Source organism: Fistularia commersonii, chromosome 14 (genome assembly GCF_037954325.1).
Source record: "Fistularia commersonii isolate RoL2024-O1a breed Wild chromosome 14, RoL_Fcom_v1.0, whole genome shotgun sequence".
NCBI lineage: Eukaryota > Metazoa > Chordata > Actinopteri > Syngnathiformes > Fistulariidae > Fistularia > Fistularia commersonii.
In genome coordinates, this window is record NC_141297.1 from 17249797 (window position 1) to 17274975 (window position 25179).

The 25179-nt window shown below is 40.1% G+C and overlaps 1 protein-coding gene across 5 annotated transcripts in view; it reads right to left on the reverse strand.

The window, feature by feature from the left end:
* The window catches only part of prkcz (protein kinase C, zeta), a 111883-nt gene that overhangs the window by 47088 nt on the left and 39616 nt on the right, over window positions 1-25179 (reverse strand). For all 5 annotated transcript variants that reach the window (XM_086158878.1, XM_086158876.1, XM_086158874.1 and 2 more), the window contains one exon: window positions 8101-8186. In XM_086158878.1, the coding sequence (XP_086015004.1) occupies window positions 8101-8186 (86 nt within the window). The remainder of the gene's footprint in view (window positions 1-8100; window positions 8187-25179) is intronic.

Here is a 25179-nt window from a genome sequence, read left to right on the forward strand (position 1 = left end):
GGAGATGTGGAAGTGTCTAGGAGAGGCAGCGGTAGATTTTCTGACTAGATTATTCAACAGGACCTTCGAGAGTGACAAGATGCCTGAAGAATGGAGACAAAGTGTGATGGTGCCTATTTTTAAGAATAAAGGGGATTGTGGCAACTACAGAGGGATAAAGTTGATGAGCCATACAATGGGTTAGGGTTAGGGTTAGGGTTAGGGTTATGGGAAAGAGTAGTGGAAACTAGACTGAGAGCAGAAGTCCGCACTAGAAAAAGCATATGACAGGGTGCTCTCATATGCTTTTGACAGCACGGAGTGGCAAAGAACACACTAATGGATGCAGAGCTGCCATGCCATGCGCTAGCCAGGTTGTCGGGTGCAACTGCTGGTCCAGTGTCTTACCCAAGGACAAATCAGCATGCAGGCAAAAGGAGCCAGCTTCTAAATGGAAGCACACCCTCTCTACCAACTGCTCCAGAGGAGCCCTGGTCAATCTTTAAGCTATAGAAATACAAGTGAAGAGGGAGATCTATATCACACATATTGCGGTGAAGGACAAGTTGTTTCTTCAAGAAATATGAAATTTGGTGTTTAAATTCAATTAAGGGGCTTATATTGGGGGTTTAGTGAAGACGGGTCATTTTGACCCGGAGGACACAGGGTGTATGCAGGAAATGAGGACAACAGGAGGGTTAAGTCCTGAGTTACATCATCATTATCTCAGAGAGAAATGTTTTGAAATAAATTTTAGAAATTGATTTTTTTCCACCCAACTAATACAGTTAAGCCCAGAAATATTTGGACAGTGACGCAATCTTCATGACTTGAGCTCTACATGCCACCACATTGGATTTGAAATGAAACAACTACAACAGAATTCAAGTGCAGACTTTAAGGTTGAACAAAAATACATTTAAACATGTAGGAATTCTAGCTATTTTTATACAAACAATCCAAATTTCAAAAGTAATCAGACAAATAAACATAAGCCGAAGTGAAATATTACTTTTCAATATTTTGTTGAGAATCTTTTGCAGCCAATGACTGCCCGAAGTCTGGAACCCATGGACATCACCTAACACTGGGTTTCCTCCTTTCCTCCTCAGCTCCAACACTTGCCTCCTCACAGCAGCACAACACTCAGCTGCACACCGGCGAAGCTCCTCCAGCTTGTCCCTGGACTGGCGCTCATCGCCACACTCTGCAATTATGGACTTCCTCCCAATAACTGTGTATGTTCTGTTCCTTCTGTTTTTACTTGTGAAGCGTCTTTGAGTGCCATGAAAAGCGTTATAAAAATCCCATGTATTATTACTATTATTATTATTATTATTATTATTATTATTATTATTATTGTGTGCGGGTCCTTTATTGCAGCTGTCTTCAGTTGTTGCTTGCTTGTAGGTCTTTCTGCCTTATGTTTTATCTTGAGCAAGTGAAATGCATGCTCGATTGGGACGAGATCTGGTGACTGACTGGGCCATTGCTGGAATATTCCACTTCTTTGCTTTAAAAAAACTCCTAGGTTGCTTTTGCAGTATGCTTTGGATCATTGTCCATCTGTCCTGTGAAGAACCGTCCAATCAAGTTTGCTGCATTTGGCTGAATCTGAGCAAAAAGTATATCCTATACACTTCAGAATTCATCCGGCTGCTTCTTTTTTTGTCACATCATCAATAAATACAAGTGACCAAGTGCCATTGGAAGCCATGCATTCCAGTGCCATCAGACTGCCTCCACCATGTTTTACAGATGTGATATACTTTGGACCATGAGCTGCTCCAATTCTCCAAACTTTTTTCTTCCAATCATTCTGGTACAGGTCGATCTTAGTCTCATCTGTCCAAAGGATGCTGTTCCAGAACTGGGCTGGCTTCTTCAGGGGTTTTTGGTAAGGTAAATTCTGGCCTTTGAATTTTTAGGCTGATTAACGGTTTGCACTTTGTGGTGAATCCTTTTTATTTACTCTCATGAAGTCTTCTCACACACCACTGTTGTCGTCTGTGGAAGTCCAGGCCTTTTTGAGTTCCCAAGCTCACCAGTGCACTCTTTTTTTTTTCTCAGAATGTACCAAACTGTTGATTTGGCCACAAATTTCTGCTATCCCACTGATGGATTTCTTCATTTTTAAGCCTCAGGATGGTCTGTTTCCCCTTTATTGAGAGCTCCTTTGACCACATGTTGTGCGTTCACAGCAGCAGCTTCCAAATGCAAACACCAAACTTGGAATCAACTCAAGACTTGTAAACAGTTTAATTGATGACAGGTTACCGACGGAAGAGCCCATGCAGCCTTGTTATTTTTTGCAGCCTTCTGAGTCAATTGTCCAATTATTTTTGGTCCCTTGAAAAAGAGGCAGCTACATATTAAAGAACTGTAATTTCTAAACCCTTGTTCAAATTTGGATGTGAAAACTCACAAATTACAGCTGAGAGTCTGCACTTTAAGTCCATATTGATTATATAATTAGAGCCTGAAAATGTTTTCGTAAACAGCTAAAATAACGACATTTGTGTCATTGTCCATATATTTCTGGGCTTAACTGTATGTTTTAAATCTGGGAAAATTTTTGATTCACATTTTGGGTGGTAATCCAGCAACATGAACATGAACCCAAGTAATTCTTCTTGTATTGTTATTAGTTCTTTTGAAAATAAAACTGTGCAAAACTGAAAATAAAATCCCACAGAATCAGCACAAAGGGCCCGGTTTGGTTCCCAATAATTTCCCTCCAAAAATGAGAAGAAACCCGAAAAGCCCTTGTGACTTCAAGTTCTAATAAGAGGGTTGTATCTTGTGTGCTGGAGCTGCAGTCAGGGCCTGGTCCACTGTAATAGTGCAATAGAACTTTAACACTTCAAAAATAAACCAACAATGTCTACACACAGAGGATTACATCTTTTTCACGAAAAGTAGAGTCTGTTCAAAGATGATGCTTAGGCTTTTTAGTCTTACCCACAACTTACTTTCTAGGAGACTTAAAAATGCATAACAAGCACAAACTCATTTATCAGGAGTTTTAAAAAAAGCAGGAAACAAGAAATAGCTGTGTTGGAATCAGTTGCCAATTTAACTGGAAAATTGAAATTGAAAATAATAGGAGGGGATCCAGTTAAAAGCCTTCTGTACATTAATATGAGTGAGGAGGAGGATGGAAGGCAGGGGAAGGACAGGAATGAAATGAGAGAAGGGAGGAGACACCTGACCTACTTCTTTTAGGCTTATTTATATGCTGGGAACAAGACAGGAAACCACGCAGACTCCTGAAAACTGCATAGCAACAGAAGCTCAACAGAAGCTGCTTTAACAGCTAACTCGGGTCTTTTCTGGTCAACAATTCTAAGACGTTTAATGAACTTTTTTAATAAACTGTCAAAAATGCAACTCAAACATGTGTCTGATGAAGCAAACATTTTGGAATATAGAGGTTTAAGGTCTAAATAAGGTCTAATGACAAGTTATGGAAAACTATGAAAAAGGAAGCACAACCTGTTGAATTTACATTGCACTTACTAGTGCGATGATAGCATAACAGGAGTAAGGGGTGACAGCTGGTGATAAATTGCTGTGTAGGTGAACCTGCTCCAAGCAGCCCAGCCGTAGTCTTGGACATGTGGCCTCCCATTATGGAACAAGGTAGGGCCATAAGTAATAATGAGCAAATCAGAGAGTGGATCCTGAATCAGGATGTGGCTTGAGCACTCAGCCCACTTCCTGTCACCGCTGGGCTAATTGACATCCCATTCAACATCTGACTGAGATCTCCTACTGAGTCACAAGTGGACAACGTGTTTGCTGACACCTTGTATCTAAATGAGGTTACTAGGAGACACCTCCTGCACAATATGACAATCTTGTCATATTGTGCAGGAGGTGTCTTGTCAAAAGGAATAACATTTTATATCTATAAAATGTTATTCCTTTTGACAAGAGACTGATCCTTGTATCTAGTTGTGACAGTGTGTGTATGATAAAAGGACATCTACAGTGGGGAAAACAAGTATTTGATACACTGCTGATTTTTAAGCTTTTCCCACTTGCAAAGCATGTGGAGGTCTATAATTTTTATCATAGTTACTCCTCAACTGTGAGCGACAGAATCTAAAACAAAAATCAAGAAAAACACATTGTATGATATTATGTAATTAAATTCCATTTTATTGCATGACATAAGTATTTGATCAACTACAAACCTGTAAGAATTGCCGCTCTCACAGACCTATTAGTTCTTTAAGACGCCCTCCTGTTCTCAACTCATTACCTGCACCAGTTTGAACTCCTTACCTGTATAAAAGACACCTGTCCACACACTTAATCAAACTCAAACCTCTTCACAATGGCCAAGACCAGAGAACTGTGTAAGGACATCAGGGATAAAACTGTAGACCTTCAGGAGGCTGGAATGGGGCTACAGGACAATGAGCAGCCGGTTGGTGAGAAGGTAACTGTTGGCACAATTATTAAAAAATGGAAGACGTTCAAGATAACGGTCAATCTCCCTTGGTCTGGGGCTCCTTGGAAGATCTCACCACGCGGGGCATCAATGATCATGAAGAAGGTGAGGGATCAGTCCAGAACTACACGGCTGGACCTGGTCAATGACCTGAAGAGAGCTGGGACCACAGTCTTAAAGAAAACCATGAGTAACACGCAAAACTGTCATGGATTAAAATCCTGCAACACATGCAAAGTCCCCCAGCTCAAGCCAGCACATATCCAGGCCTGTCTGAAGTTTGCCAATGACTATCTCAATGAACCAGAGGAGGAATAGAAGAAGGTCATGTGGTCTGATGAGACAAAAATAGAGCTTTTTGGTTTAAAAACCCCACTGGCCATGTTTGAAGGAAGAAGTAGGATGAGTACAACCCGAAGAACACCATCCCTACCGTGAAGCATGGAGGTGGAAACATCATTCGTTGGGGATGCTTTTCTGAAAAAAGGACAGAACGACTGCAACATATTGAAGGGAGGATGGATGGGGCCATGTATCACTAAATCTTGGCCAACAACCTTCTTCCCTCAGTAAGAGCCCTGACGATGGGTCGTGGCTGGGGGCTCCAGCATGACAACGACCCGAAACACACAGCAAGGGCAACTAAGGAGGGGCTCCGTAAGAAGCATCTCAAGGTCCTGGAGTGGCCGAGCCAGTCTCCATGCCTGAATCCAATAGAAAATCTTTCCAGGGAGCTGAAAGTTCATATTCCCCAGCGACTGCCCAGAAACCTGAAGGATCTTGAGAAGATCTGGATGGAGGAATGGGCCAAAACACCTGCTGCAGTGTGGGCAAACCTGGTCAAGAACTACAGAAAATGTCTGATCTCTGTAATTGCCAGCAAAGGTTTCTCTGCCAAATATTAAGTTCTGTTTTTCTGATGTATCAAATACTTATGTCATGCAATAAAATGCAATTGAATTACTTAAATATCGTACAATGTGTTTTTCTGGATTTTTGTTTTAGATTCCGTCACTCACAGTTGAGGAGTACCTATGATAAAAATGACTTTGCAAGCGGGACAATCATCAGTGTATCAAATATTTGTTCTCCCCACTGTACATTTTACTAGTGGAAGATGTCATTTCATTTTAATGAGATTTTTGTTAGCTTAATGAAATTCAGAGTGTTTATTTTCATGTGTGCAGTCAGGAAACATGTTACCCCGTACAATGAAATTCTTAATTTCCTTTCCACAGGGAAATCAGATAACTGCATATAGAGTTAGTAAAAATGAAAGGGGTAATTTGGTGAAGACAAAACAATAAATGATAAACATTATATGACAGTAATGGGTGTGCAAATTGAAATGTAAATAAACAGTTATATTCACTTGATTTGCAAGAAGGAAAATGGGCAGATTCACTGGCTCTGCATCTAGAAATTAGATGATGTGACTCTGATGAGAGAGGGGGAAAAGATCAAAAGCTGTTTTAACCACGTTTGATTAAAAGAAAAGGGAGAGAGAAATTAGAAAGCCAATTTTCCACTGACCAGGCAATGGTGGTAGCTCTTCAAGACGTTAGTACAGAGGTCAGCAAACTTAAATGCTGATAGAGCCATTTGGACCTTTTTTCCACAGAAAATAAAATACCAGGAGCCATAAAAACCTTTTGAAATGTAAAATGAAAATAACATTGCCTTTATTTTAATTCTTAACTTTATGCTTTTTAGAGACAACAGTAGTGTGTTGCATTTATGAAATAAATTAACTGCTACAAAATAAATTACATTTTATTTCTGCATGCAACAATAACTTTTTGAACTTAAAAAAAAAACACACAATAGTTGAAGATTACCTTCAAAAAACTCAGCATCTATTTGACTCCTCTTATTTCCTCAAACTTAAATTGTCTACCTGCAGCAAACCAAAATAGCTGTTGGCTTCTGTGTGCTGTCATTGTTTTATTGCGTGCACTGGAGCATGCAGTCAGTTGTTAATCTGAATAAGAAAACTATTTCACTTAATAAACATTTATTAATTAAATAATAGATGATTAAAAGTTTATTTTATCTGTTGAATGTGATTTCTGCTCTTTATCCTCTGCTCTAATAATCATTTGCTGGCAATTGTCCACTTCAAAGGTTGTGTTGCATTTGTGAGCACATAAAATTTAAACATGTTCTACTTTAATGTTACATGATCTCCATAATCTTCAATTTAGAATTAAATTAAAAAAACTAACAAACTGAAATGACATACATTTGATGACATACTTTCCAAAGTCACCATGAGCTGCACCAGAGGGATGAAAGAGTTCCAGAGGTGCGGGCTACAGACCCCTGGGTTAATAGATATTGGAGTGACTTTTATCAGGATTGAGGGAAGACAAGAGACCAACAATGAATTCAAAACACGCTTTGTTGACTTATGACTTGCTTCCAAAGTCACTTCAGACAGCTGCTGCTAGTCATAACATAAGAAAATATATCAAATTCTAGCTGTCTATTGTAGGACATGTAAAAATGTCTGCAAACTATGCATGTACAGTATCTCATTGTCTTGTCTGATAATATTAGTACGTAAGTTTTATAGTGTTGTGTTTATGTCAAAGCCAGACATTCAGAGCCAACCTCACCCCCCTAAACACCTGCATGTCTAGCGGGGGATCTGACAGTACATGACTCAGATTTGAGTCATGCCTTGCAGCTGGGAACTCAAGTTGGAGCGTGGTGTCTCAGTTCTGACTTCTCAAATTCTCTGTTGTTTTTACCTTGAGATAATGACATGATGTTAGATCCCTTGTAGACCCATTTCCCTCAATTCTTTACTTGTTTACTAACTCTAAAACTACTGAGCTTGGACTCGGGATGCCTATAATTTCATGACTGCATGACAAGAGAAAAACACATTTACTCTCTGATTGTTCAGGAGTTAACATACATCAGACCGTATTTCACTACTGAGCTGCATTGTAATTGACTCCCTGTTCTCTCAGCAGTAGACATACTGATGTTGTTACAATTTTGGAACTGGATTTTATTTACCTAAAAACCTGCACACAAATAAAACCAGGCATGTGACAAGAATGCTTTAATGTCACTGACACTTTTGTGGATTTTCTTTCTCCTCCCACCCTGGCGAAAAGCATGATCCCACTGTGATTCTCCCTTTATATGACATCTGGTTAATAGATGCTCAATGCACAAAATATAATGCAACTGAGCGTCCAGACATGGGGATTTACATCTTGTTCAAGTTTTATGTGTGAAGAAAAAACAAAATATTTTGAAATTATCAATGTATTTTTTTTTCCATGTACCTTCTTTGTGGTCGTAAATTTCGGGCTTTGTCGATGTGTTTTAGGATCAATAATATAAATTGAAATTCATAGACCTGGATCTGATCTGCTAGGCAAAAGATGTGCTTTTTTAGTTTTCACATGAAACTAAGCTTGAAATTTCAATGACAACATATATATTATTGTATTATTAATTTTCATAATGAATATTCAACAAATATTCTTTGGACAACAATTGATGTTTCAACATAGCACACTGCATCATATATTGCATAGCCCCAGGGATAAAGCAATTGGCCATATAATGAGCATTCAGGTCAAGATACTTCAAAGTACCTCTTTGTGTTGATGTCTGTGTGTGCCTGTGTGTGTTTGTCTAACCTTGTTAAAGCGCTTGGCCTGGAACAGGTGTCCGTTGACTCGGTAGAGTTTCCTCCATCTTCTGGCCCCGCGGCGGTAGATTGATTCTGGAAGAAAGAGGAAACTCTTGTAGAAGGGCAACATGGCAAGAAGAGGACAATCCTGAGGCTCTGCATAAAGTTATAAGTTATCTGAGGCCAACGCAACCATCGGACTACTCTGTGACAACCCCACATGCTCACACACACACACACACACACACACACACACACACACACACAACACACACACTTCCTCATATTAATATGCTTCCTCATATCAAAACTGGGTGCGAAGGGATGCATCAGTATTGTTGCTTTAGTGATACAAAGACTGGGTTCACCATCCAAAAGAAAAGTCTTGGCAGGTGAAGATAGTAATGACTCAATATCAACAGGCTGGTCAGCAACTGTGAGGTGGGATGATAGAAAAATCAGCAGAACAACGTTGTGACAGTCAAATGATGGCAGCTCATGTCAACGAGAGACTAGAGAAAAGAAGAGGCCAATTTTTTTTGCCACGCAATTTGATCATGTTGGAAACGTCCATTATTGTCCACGTCATATGATAGAGCTAGAAGCTTTACTTTTCTCACATCACCTGCACACAGTTTAAGGAAGAGAGTCACATAGCAGAAGACCCCATGAAACCAACTGGATCAAAATCAACTGTGAAATCAATAAACATCTCCCCTCTGTGAAACTAGTTCCAAGCAGTAGTCATTTTAATTGTGCACAGCAATGATCATTGTCCAATCCATTGACTAAGTCACATATTTTGACAGACAGTGAATCACGTAGACACAAGCTGTCACAGTGTTGTCACTGTTGAGAGAAATGTTGATGTTAATGTTATACTACCTGATGTAATATTAACGTGCAAGAAAACAGATATAGCAAAATAAAATTCAGTTCAAAATAAAATACAGGGTTCATAGAATTCATTGAGGAGAGTGTGATGGATGATCAATCCAGCTGCTAATGTTGGCAAACTAATTAATCAAAACAGATGTACAAGAAAAGACTTGATATCTTTTAGTGCTTTGTTTAACTGAAAAGCTGTATGGAAATAATATTTACTTTGAACTTTGAACATTTTATAAAGTAAAACTAGTTCTTCCACGGGGATAAAAAACACAATGAGAGAGCTTAACGTCCAAAAATGTTCATCCCCAGCTTCACAAATCTTGAAATAATTTATCCTTTATTAATCCTTTGTGAGGAAATTAATTCTCTGTAATTAACCCATCATGGATGAACCATGAACAGTGGGCTGCCGTACCTCAGCAGTAGGGGAGCAGTTAGGGGTTCAGTGTCACACCAGGAGGAGCCGGGAATCGAACCAGAAATGTTTGGTTCCGAAGATGATAGCGCTACCTCCTGTGCCACACCACCCCAAAATACAGGTTCATTTAGAATGTGGTATAAGGCCACATTAACGATAAAATATTTGACAATTCGGAGATACAGTATGTCTGTCATCATATGTTTTGTTGCTTTACATCAACAGTAATATCAATTTATCCACATTCATGACTGAAAATTGCAGATGCATAAAAGTCAATAATGAGAAATCACTGACAAAGCAGCAAGAAATAACATACGAAATGACCAGCGTCACACAGAAGATGGCAAAAAATTATAAAAAATGCAAGGAATAACCTTAGACCAGAAAAGTTAAAAAAAAAAAAATCAGAGAATGTCCAAAAATGAAGACACCTAAATCAAATACAAAATCAATGGAATACTGTAACCAAAGTGCTTAAATCATAATTACTTGGACATCAAAACACCTAGCTAAATAACTGTTTTAGTTTAGTTTAGTCTGTATTTAGTTTAAAAAGCAGACCAGCTTGCAAAAAGCGCAGATTTGCATGTTAGGGTAAACAAACACTTCAAAGAGGGCTTTCTGTCAATACATGTCCAAGTCAGTCTCTGCTTAGTCTTTGGCCATTTTAAAACGTATTCAGTGTTATTCAGTGATGTGATTCTCAAGTAAACAAAACCTTCATCATCTACTCCCCTGTATGCAACAGCAGTGATCAAAAGATCAATCCCAAAATCTGATCACAAGCGACAACACAATACTCCACCTCCTGAAGCGAAGGCCAGCGCGCACAGTCCTGCCATGAGGTCCCGAGCAGGGGGTCCTTGTGCAACGGGGTAGTGGGGTGGTAGCAAACCTCTCTGCAACAGGACATTTGCCAGGGCTTGAATCACTTCCGCACATTGTTCCCCTCAGTACAACAACATGCTGCTCGGAGCAACACCTGCCCCCTCCCTTAAACGGCCTTTTGGAATGGTGGCGAGACAGAACGTAAACTTTATGGTTCATAGTTTGAGACTGTTGGTATTGCAGTCCCAAACGAAATCACACTGACACAACTATTCGCCTTCGAAATAAGATCTGTTACATATTGCTTCAGATGAACAGGTTTGTGATTTAAACACCATGAAAAGGGAAGAAAAGCAAAAAGGAGGGTCAAATTCAGCACGAATGGACCAAAAAAAAGTTGCAGGAAATTATCCCAAGATAAGCAAAACCATCCACAAACTGGTAACCCAGCAAGAAATGAACAACTATGAACAGGAAAGTGCATCAAGACATTACTGAAATTGACAGGAAAGATGAGGGATGAAGAAACTGTCCCCAAAAAATCTTTTAACAAATTACCAAGAAATAACTTAGAATTACCCTAAAAACAGAAAAGAAATTAGTTAATGTCTTCCTGTTCAGAACCTTGGGGCTGTTATGTGCACTGAGGTTATTCAAGGACTCTCTGTTAACAGAAGCAGAGAAGGATCGATGAGCCCCCAGGCATTGTCACACACAATTAGAGCCCTGTGAAGTTGGGTGGGGGTCAATAATCAGTATGACTGTCAACAACATCAGTTCGTCAGTTCTCTTTTCCACAGAGACAAACTGTTGTGTAACACAGTGAGCATCTGCATGACTCAAACACTTAGTTGCGAACCAAATACATTTCTCTTTGAAATCACATGAAGATGCTGGCTCAAGAGCATTAACATGTGTCTGGGTTTTCTTTTTCAACATATCTCTTGCTATTTTCAAGAAGTTTCTTGTAATTTTTTCGCAGTTTTAAACAAATTTTGTCACTGTTATCGTTTGGATCCAGGTAAACTGCTTCAAAGTGGCTTCGGTTTTTTTCTTTCCTTCTGTAATTTTCTTTGGGCAAATTTTCGGTAAAATATAAACTAAGCTAAATCTTCTCTTCCATATTTTTGACAGCAATTCATTGACTACTTTTAGTAGTTACTGACATATTTTCAGGTTTTGGCTGATCACAGGTAGTTTCTCCCCATTCGTAGATAATTTTAAGCTGACTTAATGTTAAACTCTTCTTGAATATTAGGGGATTATGCAGCAAATAAGAAGAGTGTGTGTGAAACTCATATTGCTCCAAAATTCTTTTAGAAAGTCAGGTTATTTAATTCAAATTTATACTAACCTCAGGTATGGTTTTAGCAAATTCACTGAAGAATACAAACTCATTTCAAACAACTGTTTAAAAAATTTTGGATGTTTGTGATATTATTTTGAAGGTGTATTTTTGAAGATTATTTCTAATGCAGCCTCAGGGCGGCACTGGCCCGTGTCTCCCCAAGCCTGCGTTGGGGGGGCACGGAGCAGTGTCTCCCTGTGCCGGTCCCAACCCCGGATAAATGCAGAGGGTTGCGTCAGGAAGGGCATCCAGCTTAATACTTTTGCCAAAACCAAACATGCGAGTCAACCATAACCATATCATACTGGATCGGACGTGGACCGGGTTAACGACAGCCATTGGTACTGATGACGTACAGGGTGCAATGATAGGGGAAATTTTAAAACCGTACTATATCTGAGCTACATTTAGCTATTGCAAGGTCTTCTCCAAAACTGGCCACTCATATATCCCCCATCAGTGGTCAGATAAAACTCAAGAGTGTTTGCTCTCTAAATCCTCCTTTTCCCTGCCTAATTTTAACGTCTGATTACTTTATAAATCTGAAACGCTGCCTCAGGGCGGCACTGGCCCGTGTCTCTCCAAGCCTGCCTTTGGGGGGCACGAAGCAGTGTCTCCCTGTGCCGGTCCCAAGCCTGGATAAATGCAATGGGTTGCGTCAGGAAGGGATTTGGGCGTAAATCTTTTGGCAAAATCAAACATGCGAGTCAACCATAACCATATCATACCGGATCGGTCGTGGACCGGGATAACAACAACCGCCATTGGTACTGATGGCCTACAGGGTACTAATGGAAATTGGGCTACTGGGGGTCGAAGAACAAGAACAGGAACAAGAAGAAGAGGAGGAGTGCGTGTTCAGAAGCAGAGAGAGAGGAGGAAAGGAAAGAGCCTGGGACTGAGAGTAGGGACTTTGAATATCGGGACAATGACAGGAAAAGGTAGAGAGTTGGTCGACATGATGCAGAGAACAAAGGTGGATATACTGAGTGTTCAGGAGACCAGGTGGAAAGGTAGTACGGCTAGAAGCTTAGGAGCAGGCTTTCAGTTGTACTATTATGGTACTGACAAGAAGAGAAATGGAGTAGGAGTTATCTTGAAGGAGGAGTCTGTCAGCAACGTCCGAGAGGTGAAAAGAATGTCAGATAGACTTATGAGTCTGAAACTAGAAATTGAAGGTGTGATGCTCAATGTTGTTCATGGCTATGCCCCGCAGGTGGGATGTGAATTTGAAGAGAAGGAGAAGCTCTGGAATGAGTTAGATGAAGTGATGCAGAATATTCACAGAGATGAGAGAATGGTAATTGGTGCACACTCCAATGGACATGTTGGTGAAGGCAAAAGAGGGGATGAAGAAGTGATGGGCAGATTTGGTATACAGGATAGGAATGCAGAGGGACAGATGGTGGTAGATTTTGCAAAAAAGATGGAAATGGCTGTGGTGAATACCTTTTGCCAGAAAAAAAACAGGAACATGGGGTAACTTATAAGAGCGGAGGTAGGAGCACGCAGGTAGACTACATCTTGTATAGACAAGGTAACCTGAAAGAGATCAGTGACTGCAAAGAAGTTGTAGGTGAGAGTGTAGCCAGACAGTTTCTAGGATGACTCTGGTGACAAGGAAGATGAAGAGGACAAAGGCAGAGGAGAGGACAAAGTGGTGGAAGCTGAAAAGGGAGGAGTATTGTATGGTTTTCAGGGAGGAGTTGAGAAAGGGTCTGGGTGGTCAGAGTGAGCTTCCAGATGATTGGACATCAACAGCTAGTGTTATCAGGGAGACAGGTAGAAGAGTACTTGTGTGTCATCTGGAAGGAAAGTAGATAAGGAGACTTTGTGGTGGAATGAGGAAGTGCAGGAGTATATACAGAGAAAGCGGTCAGCAAAGAAGAAGTGGGATACTGAGAGGACTGAAGAGAACAGACAGGAGTTCAGGGAGATGCGGCAAAAGGTAAAGATTGAGGTTGCGATGGCAAAAGGGCGTACGACAAAGGGCGTACGATGACTTGTATGCTCGGTTGGATAGTAAGGAGGGTGACAATGATCTATACAGGTTGGTGAAAGAGAGAAATAATAATGGAAAGGATGTACAACAGGTCCGGGTGATTGAGGATACAGAGGGAGATGTATTGACCGGTGCTAGAAGAGTGATTGGAAGATGGAAAGAGTCCTTTGAAGAGCTGATGAATGTGGAAAATTAAAGGGAGGCAAGGGTACAAGAGGGGACTATTGTAGACCACAAAGTAGCCCAAATTGGTGAAAGTGAAGTGAGGAAGGCATTGAGAAGGATGAAGAGTGGAAAAGCAGTTGGTCCTGATGATATACCTGTGGAGGTGTGGAAGTGTCTAGGAGAGGCAGCGGTAGATTTTCTGACTAGATTATTCAACAGGATCTTAGAGAGTGAGAAGATGCCTGAAGAATGGAGACAAAGTGTAATGGTGCCTATTTTTAAGAATAAAGGGGATAGGCAGAATTGCGGCAACTACAGAGGGATAAAGTTGATGAGCCATACAATTAAGTTATGGGAAAGAGTAGTGGAAACTAGACTGAGAGCAGAAGTCCACACTAGAAAAAGCATATGACAGGGTGCCAAGAGAGGAGCTCTGGTATTGTATGAGGAAGTCTGGAGTGGCAAAGAAGTATGTTAAACTGGTGCAGGACACGTATGCTAGTTGTGAGACATTGGTACAATGTGCTGTAGGGGTAACAGAGAACTTCAAGGTGGAAGTGGGACTCCATCAGGGATCAGCTCTGAGCTCCTTCTAGTTCTAGGTCTACAAAAACACAATGCAGCTCCCTCTGGCCTTCCCTGTTCTTCTCTATTATCATAATCAGATTTAATACATTTGTGAATTCGTACATTCTTGGCAAAATTTTATTGTTTTGTTAGGTTTCTTGCTTTAACATTAATTAGCGTTATATAGGGGAGCCGAGAACATGGAGCCTACTGTCGTCAAACAGTGAATATAGGTTGACGCCCAGCTACATCCACACACATGTACACACATGCACACATGCAGACCCTCCTGGACTACAGTACACTAACAGAGAGGGTATGAAAGCATTTTCTGCAATCCTTCACAGTGAGTGTCTGATAGCTTTATCAGTGTAGGGAGTGGCTCCACTCGGGAGGCTGGAGGCAGGCGTGCACCACAAATCCCTGGTACACACACGCTATCAGATTGGAAACCAGATAACATACTGCCTTAATGCAGCACACATGTTTACTTTACACCCAGACCTTAATTAAACCCTGGCAGCTTCAATTCCACATGGCGGCATTTCTTCACACTTCCTCTCCCCTTGCCAGAAGCAAACACAATTCAGGGTGGAATCTCTTAAAACATTTTACTAGGCAACACAAGTGTCACTGTTATCCACTTGATTGTTTAATGTTGTTGATGTTCTTTTTGTTTTTATTGTTTTACCGCAAGGAATTCCTCAGAAAAATCTGCCAATATGTACTGTTGTAAAATCTCACCAAAACATCTAGACTTGGTTTGTTTTGTTCTCACCTGAGACATTTCTCACTTCATGGGAGAGAAAAGTTTTCAAAAAACGGAGAAGTCCAGTGACCACGATGGCATTGTACAAGAGTAACAATGAATGACTGAGACCCTGCAAAGTCTCTAAAGAGAATGATTCAAGATTTTAACAATTAGAGGACGCATTAACAAAAAAAACGGTCCAATAAATAATTGCAAAAATTCTAACAAAAACTCTTTTTCTTAATATTGCAATGAAGGCCTGTAAAAGCTCCAATGCACAGAGAGATGTGATCGACCAACAAGTCTGAAAAACTGCAATTTTCAGCTTTTAGAAATAGCAGCAAAGAAAAAATGACAATGTTATGGTGTAAAGGTGACTCTTAAAGTGGCCCTTCCAATCTTAAACAAAAGTGTGAACCACAACAGGACATAAAAAAAGTCTCTTTTACATCTGTGCCGAATCAAACCACAGTAAACTGCAAAGGCAATGTCTAGTGGTATATTTGTCTGCAGTCGAGTTTCCAATAGACTGCACTGTGTGATAATAACACCTTTTAGGATCTTACGGGGGGATAATCTGAGTGTGCTCTAAGCTATAAAAGATGAATTATGCAGCATTAAAATCTTGAGCAGGGTCACTGCTCTCTACTTTCCCCCTGGCTAGTCAGTTATACATCTCTCACTGTGAGCTTTGAGTCAGCAATATCCACCCCCCTATCTTATTACACTGTAACCAAGGATTTTGCGACCTCTGACCCTGTGTTTTCATACATTGAGCCCTATGACACTGCAACATCTGACAATCAAGACCAGCAGGTGTTAGATTTAATGTAAAAAAGACCATCATTTGGTTTTTTTTTCAACTGATTTGCTCCCTAATTGCTTTTCATTCCTTTGTAATTGTTCATACTTTCTTATGGGATGGATAAGCAACACTGAAAAGCCTACTCAAATATGTCTAAAAGCTAAAGAGTGAGGTACATTAGATTAGCTTTAGTCCCTACAACTATTGTTTTCTTCTTACTTTCACCTGCATTGAAGATGTTAGTATTAGAGTGAGGCACTGAACACCTTTTATGTAATTAATATGTGTGGAATCCATCCCTTTCTCCATTGTGTCATTGAAAAGTCTCAGAAATAATTGTAGTCACAGATGTAATATGTTATTAGGCATAAAAAAATGAACAAATATACAAACAAAAATAAACAATTGGCAAGGGAGAACCTTACTTGCATTTAAGGTATTAATCTAATAATGTCAATTGTTTTACACACACACACACACACACACACACATACACACACACACACACACACAAGACAAAGACCCTCCAGCAGAAATGGCAATGTTCTGGTCAATAATTTGAGCCATAAATCGGTGTATGTGATCAACAGTCATGAGTATGTAGCTTATTCCAACAGGATATTGATTGTTTGAATCTAATCAGGGGCTGTCCAGCTTTTATTGGTTTTGAAGTTGATTATAACACAAGTAGGCTTCTAGTCATTCTGTTTCTTTCCCTTGTTTCCTCAGGGGGTTTCCTCAGGGAATATATTTCAAAATATTAGGAAAAGGGCTGTGACCACTCCCCAAATAAGACAGCTGTAAAAATTAAATAAAAATGACCAAAACAGAGAATGAAATTTTCCCCAGGCCAGCACATTTCCTAATAATCAGCATGACTATACCTGAAAAAGAGTATTTAGTCAAACTGGCAGACTACCTGAAAACCTGAAAAGGGTAACTATACAGAGGATTTAGTGAGGCAAAACAACAAGGAACTTCAGAAAATTGACTTCAGGGATTCATAGCTGTTGACAATAACCCTGCATGTTGAGACAAAATTGGCTGTACCAGCAACCAATCTAAGTAAAATACAAGGGAGGCAAAAAAAAGAAAATGCCATTGCACACAGTAGCAAGAAACTAAATGTGAGTTATGCAAAAATGACCAGCACAGCATCAGAACTGCACACATGGTAACTACTGAAATTTACTATGAATAGATGTGTCCAATATCAAATACCTGAAAACTCAAATTCAAATTTCAATGCAACAGCCCTTGAATGCAACATTCAGATATCTTTCCTCAGTTTTTAAATTCAGTTGGAATTAAACTTGCCAATAGGACCGTCAGGGTCTCACACCTGGGTCCAATTTGTAATCGGCGCCAGCTGCAGCAGCGGCCGCTAATCAAGATCCCTATAAAGGGCAGCGGCACGCTTTGCCTGGTGCCGGGGGATTGTGGTCGTCTAACAACCCTGACCACTGTGGATCCCTGTCATGGCTGGACCCCTCCCCTGCGAGAGCCCTCCCCTCCCCCCTCCCCCCCCCTCCCCCCTCCCCCCCCCCCCCCCTCCCCCCTCTCTGGACCTTCGGACCCTGACCCCGTGAGATCCTGCCTTGACCCTGTCCGAGATCCTGCCTGGGGCCCGTCCTGACCCGAAGGTGTGGTTTCCTGCCCGTGTCTGCCCCCGCGCCCTGTGACAAGGACTAGGAACAGAAGTTTTTGTTGCCTATATGCAGTACATCAGTAAACCATGTGTCTTGTAGATATACTAATTTCTATGCCTTCCATCTATGTAAGTGCTAGAGATATGGAACACTGCATTTTTGTGGCTATGAGACATTTTGCATAGGGTAATTGTCTGCTCTCTCCCCCCCTATCTCTTACTCCCTTTGTTGCGAGGAGAGAAAACAAGAGCAACTTTCAATTTCTGCAGGAGCTGTTTGACACTCTAAGTTCATAAGCTCTTCCCTGAGAAAAGTCTGAAGTAAGGGCAGCCGCGCCAGATGAGTCTCCTGAGAGCCGTCATCAATAATGCTCGTCTTTGTATATGACACTTTAACCCAGGCTTCTGCGGGAAAAAAGGTTTGACCAGACACTGCAATCACTTAAAAAAAACTCTTTATCTCTGAACTGATTTGACCCCAATTCAAGCAAAGTAAGACTACTGCTGTGCTACTTAAAGATTTAGTTCCAGCCCAGTTAGTAAAAATAGGCGGAAGAGGAAAAAGTAGAGCTGCAGGAACAGTATGTCCCTGGAGTTTGGACTGGAACCTAATGTGTGCTGGAAGTCCCGAAATGCCTCAACCATCAAGTACTTTGTTTAGTTTTGAATGACATTACAATCCAGAAATATTTATTACATTCATCAAAAAAACATTTAACAGGTTCTCTAATAAGTCAGTTCCAAATGAGCCATCTCTCTTCTATCTACCATTTGAGATCAAAAAGAAATCCTCGCAGGAAGAAAATGATATCAAACAAGCAGTGAAGTATAGAATGATTAGGAATTATTTAAAACCTCAACCAAATAAAACATCACCTTAACTAAGCAAGATTTTACCATATGTTAGCAAGAAATTTAAAACACAAAACTAAGTGTCTGAAACATTAATAAATGAATATATTATGTGTTCCTTTATTATCAACTACTGGTTAAAAGCTGGCAACCATCATAAGGTATTTTTTATTGAAAATATGGTGCATATGTGTTCTTTAACATCAACAATTCAAAATTAATGTCAAGTGTATGTTTTCACAGCTTCTGGCTGGGACAAAGGCTTATATTATGGCGAATCTAAAAAGAAAGCATTTTGTTTAAAGCAGCTGGAGCTATTCAGGCCTTGGCCGGTCAAACTCTCAGAAAAAGACTTGCTGGCTTATGGAGGTTATGGTGGGTCACGAATGCTTTTATCACAGAGATGTTTCTTCAAGGGCAGGACTGAATGTCCACCCAGCATTGTGTTCAGCTTTAACAGTGGTCACTCAGGGAATAGAAGAGACCTTTGGGGTCAAAATCTTCTTGGAGGAAAATCGAAGTAGCAAACATGATGAAGCACTTCATCCAGTGGGCTTGATGATTTTAAATCCCCACTGTGGTCTCAAATATAATTAATCCTAATCCAAATTAACCTCGTTTGTCCACAGTGTCTCAGGGAGCTTTTTGCATATTTGTTTTTTTTTTGTTTTTTTTTAATATTATAACTGTTATGTTGCTGTGACAAAGAAATTTCTCCAATGGGGATCAAGAAAGTATATCGTATCTTATTTGTACATTTAGATAAGTCTATATTTATATCTGTAAATGCATATTTCACTGCATTTTTCTCTTTGTACATACGACCACCTGTAGCTATTTAACATGCATTGCTATATAATTGGAACTTCCACTTACTGCTGCAGATCATTGCTGCACATACATACTAGATCCATCACTCGCAGCTTACCTACCTGCACTTTATTGTAATTTATATCTGAATGCTGCAAGCTGATGCCTATACAAACAACATTTCACTCTGTATACACTGCTGACTACAGAATGACATTAAATCTCTTCAAAAGTCTTAAGAAAATATATCAGCAATAATTTAATTTTTTCCCCACATACATGTAGTGATAGTTCCTTAAAACTTTCTTAAAATCAATGTAACACAGATAACTCTTGTATTATGCAGATTTTTGGGTAGTACCTTTAAGAGTCTCTTTACTTTTTACATTTTTAAAGGCATTCATCATGAATGCTTTTTGCGTGTTCATGTTTACGTTTTCCTATAGTGGCATTGGAGGAAAACATCTTGATGTTTTCCTCCAATGGAAAACAACTCAAACATCTACAAGAAAATTATCTGTGGAGATACAATGAAAATATATGAATAACAATTTTCTATTTAAATAATTTGTATACACTTTACCCGCTGTTGAACTGAACACAGAACATGTGAAAAGGCCAGAGGCCTCTGTGCTTCACCTCCTCAATTGTTTAACACAAGTAGAGGAGCTGATGGGTTTCTAATGACGACACGTCAACATTTATTTCCACAGGTTGACATTTAAACATAAGACCTTTAGGCTTAAAGCTCAATTGGCAGAAAGACTCTAGAACCAACAGTATTTGTTCAGATTCCTTCTATACGAAAATATTTGACACACGTTATTTCACTCACTCCATGCAAGCAGATAATGTATATCTGGCAGACTTGTATGAAAAACCAAAGATAGTGCAGATGTCAAAGAAAAATGAGCTAAAGGGTTTTGAGGGTGACAGGGAACGTCATTATCTAGTCATAGTCATTTGAACCCCTCCCCTTTTGCAGGAGGCTGGGGTCCATCAGGTCCAAAACCTCTTCAGAGAAACAGTTTTTTGCCGTCTGCAGCCTGCCTCATCAATAAGGCCCAGGACCCCCACTGTCGCAACCCCTCCTCTCTTGCACTACTTTTCTCTACTTTGCACCACTTGCTCTTTTGCACTACCAATTACCCTAGTTCTGATTTCACTTTTTTTATGATTATTCATTGTTGTCCGCTAGGCACAGATAAACCAAACCAGCTTTTACCAGGAACACCCGGTTCCAAGAGCACTGCACACACTATACTGTACACAAAAAAGATCCCATCAATGTTTTCTTGCATTCTAATAAAGATTGAAGTTCAGGGGCAAACCTTAGAAGAAACCAAAATACAGTAAACTACTGTAAGCCAAGAGTTGCAATAACTATGAGCATTTCACACCATCATTTTTCATTGATTATAGAATATTTCAGTGAAAAAAAGGAAATTAAGATGTTTTTTCCACTTCTTGGATGGATGGATGTATGGATGGATGGATGGAAGTCATTTGGTCTCAAAACTGCATCACTGTCAGAATGAATGAATGAATGAATCAGCAACATTTTTGATCCACCAAATAATGTCCAGGGTTATTAAAGTGTTTTTGACTCGAAATGATAGTTTTGTGTAAAAATAAAACAAGATCATGGTGTGTGATCTGACCACTTGAAGCCATGGCTCATCTCTTTTATTACCTTAATGTATCTGCTCTTATCTCACAATCCCAAAAAACACTAGAAGCCCAGATTTAGTTTTAGCAAATCTATGACAAAATGCCTCAGGGAATAATTCCAATGCTATAGAGACGGCTTGACTTGCTGATTATTATCACCTATGTTCATGCGTTTTCAGGTTATCTCAAAAAGAATGGCCCAAGCGCAAGGTTGCACTTTGCTGCTACTGCTTGCCACGATCCCCTCACCTGTCCTACAATGTGGCGCTGTCCTCCGCTCCCCACAAATCAGTCCTATTTTGTCCTTAACTTCCCCTGCAAGAAACATTGGTATTGATCAAAATTGAACTTTCATTGCTCCATGATGATAACAAAAGTCATCACTGGTTTGCACCCTCTCATCTGTTATTTTTGCAAAAATTAGTGACAAAAGTATATTATGAACAAATGTGGCCAAACTCAACTGTGATTCAGAAAAAAATCAAACTGGATTGTGTCAGATCAACCATGTGTGAAGAGTCCATTCTTACTGCCCAATTGCTTGCTAATCTATATTATTGTCTTGTTAACTTTTTGTTGAATTCTTCCTGAAATGTGTAAATTTCCTTGTAATTTCCTCATCACAATGAAATGCAAGCATATTTGGTGAGGGAATAGTATTTGCTAAATTTAAAAATCAATAAAATAATAGTAATAGTAATAACAGTATAGCACAAGGAAAAACAATATGGCAAGCGATTCCTCACTATATTTAATTGGGGGAATTTCCTTTAGGCTCCAGTAGCTTTAAACGCATAACCCCATTAATTGCATGTATCTAGAGTGCATTGATTGTTTTTACAAAAGGACGTGATTGCTTTTATTGATTCATCTGATAAATTCTTTGTTGTACAGCTTTTTGCTGCTTCTGACACATAAAAACAGAAATTCCAATGCTTTTTGTGGACGCTTCCAAACAGCTCTGCCACCATTCATTATCCTTACAAGAAAAGTAAGCCAAGCCAAGAAATATGGACCTGCATGTCAGCAGGTACATTTTTCATAGCATTAAAATTTATTGGAATGGAAGCGACGTCTTGTGTCATTTGATCCCAGACCAGGCAATTTTTATTTGGAAGCAAGAAATGACCGAACCATCACAGTCTGGCTTCTCTGACCTCTCCAAAACATCTAACTTGTGCTGTTCCTCTGATAGACTCATTCCTGATCCTATCCATCTTCATCACTCCCAAAAAGGACCTCAGCATCTTCATCTCTCTGACCTCTAGCTCTGCTTCCTGTCTTTTCACCATTGTAACTGTTTCTAGTCCATACACCACCGCTGGTCTCACCACTGTCTTGCATCAGTCTACCAATATATTCTCTATCCCTCCTTTGTACATGACCGAACCATCTCAGTCTGGCTTCTCTGACTGTCTCTCCAAAACATCTAACAGGTGCTGTTCCTCTGATAGACTCATTCCTGATCCTATCCGTCCTGGTCACTCCCAAAGAGAACCTCAACATTTTCAACCTCTAGTTCTGCCTGCTGCCTTTTGGTCATTGTAACAGTTTCTAGGCCATACAGCATCGCTGGTCTCGCCACTGTCTTCTGCACCTTTCCTTTCATTCTGGCCGCTAGTCTTCTATCACATAGTACCCCTGACACTTTTCTCCAACCATTCCAACCTGCTTGGACCCATCTCTTCACCTCTTTTCCGCACTCTCCGTTGTTCTGGACTGTTGACCACAAGTACCTGAAATCCTCCAACTTCTTGATATCCGCTCCCTGTAGCCTCACCGTTCCACCCGAGTTCCTCTCATTCACACACACACATTCTCTTTCATGCTGCGACTAACTTTCATTCCTCTCCTTTCCAGCCCATACTTCCACCTCGCTAGATTTTCCTCAATCTGTTCTCTGCTCTCACTACAGATCAAAATGTCAAATGGCTAAGAGCCCCTTCTTGTTGCCGCAGAGTTGACAACTCTGTTGCCTCAGAGTTGCCGCAATTCTGCACATCCCCCTTATTCTTAAAAAAAGGCACCAAGAACTTCGTCTCCATTCTTCAGACATCTTCTCACTCTCTAAGATCCTGTTGAATAATAGTCAGAAACTCTACCGCTGCCTCTCCTAGACTCTTCCACACCTCCACAGGTATATCATCAGGACCCAGTGCCTTTCCACTCGTCCTCCTCTTCAATGGCTTGCTCACCTTCCTTTTACTAATCTGTGCTACTTTGTGGTCTACAATAGTCACCTCCTCTACCCTTGCCTCTCTTACATTTTCCACATTCATCTACTCTTCAAAATATTCTTTTCATCTTCCCATCACTCTTCTAGCATCTGTCAATACATTTACCTGTCTACTTCACCCTTAATCACCCGGATCTGTTGTACATCCCTTCCATCTTTATCTCTGTTTCACCAACCTGTAGAGATCATTCTCTCCCTCATTACTGTCCAACCGACCACACAGGTCGTCCTATGCCCTTTGTTTTATCAAATCTGCCCATCACTACTTATCCCTTCTATTGCCTTCACCAACATGTCCATTGAAGTCTGCACCAGTTACTATACTCATCTCTGGGGATATTCTGCACCACTTCATCTAACCCACATCATCTAACTCATTCCAGAACTTTTCCTTCTTCTCAAATTCACATCCCACCTCCGGGCCATAGCCACTAACAACATTGAGCATCATACCTACAATTTTCAGTTTCAGACTCATAAGTCTATCTGACATTCTTTCCACCTCCAGAACATTCCTAGCAAACTCCTCCTTAAAAATAACTCCAACTCCATTTCGGGGAAACACCGCCCACTGCTGCTCTGAGGCTCCATTATAATAATAATTGTATATATATATATATATATATATATATATATATATATATATATATATATATATATATATATATATATAGACATAGACAGACAGACAGACAGACAGACAGACACACACACACACACACACACACACATATATATATGCTGACAGGTTTGCCTGTAACACAGCCAACATACAACTGGTAATCAGTTGACCAGACCTTCAATCAAGCAGCTGTATCTATGGTAACACTTCACTTGACCGATCACTTAAATCCAAAGGTTTAGTGATCAACTATACATGGAGCTTGAAAAGGCTCTATCATTGCTGTTGAATCAAAAGCCCCCACAGGGAGCTAGGAGGAGACACCTGAGACAGAATTTAAAGTGGGGTTATGGTGATGTGACATTGCTCAGTCATCTGCCAAGCAGTCAGTTGCTCACAAGCAGTGGCCTGTTAATGGGCTTTTAGATAGAATCCACAGAGGACAAAGTGCTGCACAAACACGCCAAGTTCCAAAATACCGAATCAATGTGGGTTATTGTGCCCTTCATCACAGCCTCCGCTGGAGAAGGATTTCACAAGCTTGGAGACAAACACATGAATTTAGCCAAGAGGGGTAGGAATATTGAAGGCCAAGCTGAAGCTGTCAGAAATGTAATAATATTACCTCACAGAGGCCAGAGCAGATGGTGTCATCAGCTCGAACAGGACGCAACAGCTCCAAGCGGAGCACCCTGCTCACTAAGGTAATGTAATGAGAAATCAATCCGAGCTGACAGTTCAGAGGAATCTCCCTGAGAGAGGAGGGAACAGAAGAGGGGAGAAATGGTTCATGAGGTAAAACCTTTGAAGTAGTGACATTGTAAACAGGGTAGGATACATGCCAAAATTAGTATATGAGTATGCAAAAACCAGGATATGTTGTTGTGTACCCAGTGGTCTTTTTCTATCAAAGTATCTTTTTTTATTTCTCAAAGTTTCCCAGTCAAACAATTTCACAGAAAGAGAAAGACTTAAGAACACTTTCCTGAATGTGCCAACAATTTTTTGTATCCCCTTTTTTCTGTTTTTTTTTTTCTTGGCAACCAGCTCCTGCTGAGTGCAAGACTCATTTCACTTAATAAATGCATCGAACCTGACACATCAGATGCGTTGTTGCGCAGAGCCATCTCAAAGGACACCGTCAATATTGTTTGAGTGGAAGCCAATTCAAAAAGGAAAAAAAGGCCCACAAGCATTCTTCTATCAGCTGTCAGAAGGGAAAATGTTTCAAAGGAGAAAGCCTTCACCATCTTTGCTCTAATTTTATTGTAATAATCAATTTAGCATTGAAATAATTGACACTGACAATGCCTACTGAGCTCTTCTTGAGCCTCCACTATTGGTCTAGTCTTTTCCACTAAGTTCTAACTCTTGTGTTATAAAACCAACACTGTAAACCACTATCATCATAGTTCACACTGTGTTTATTTCCATTACGTGTACATATACAGCATAAACTAAAGAAAAGA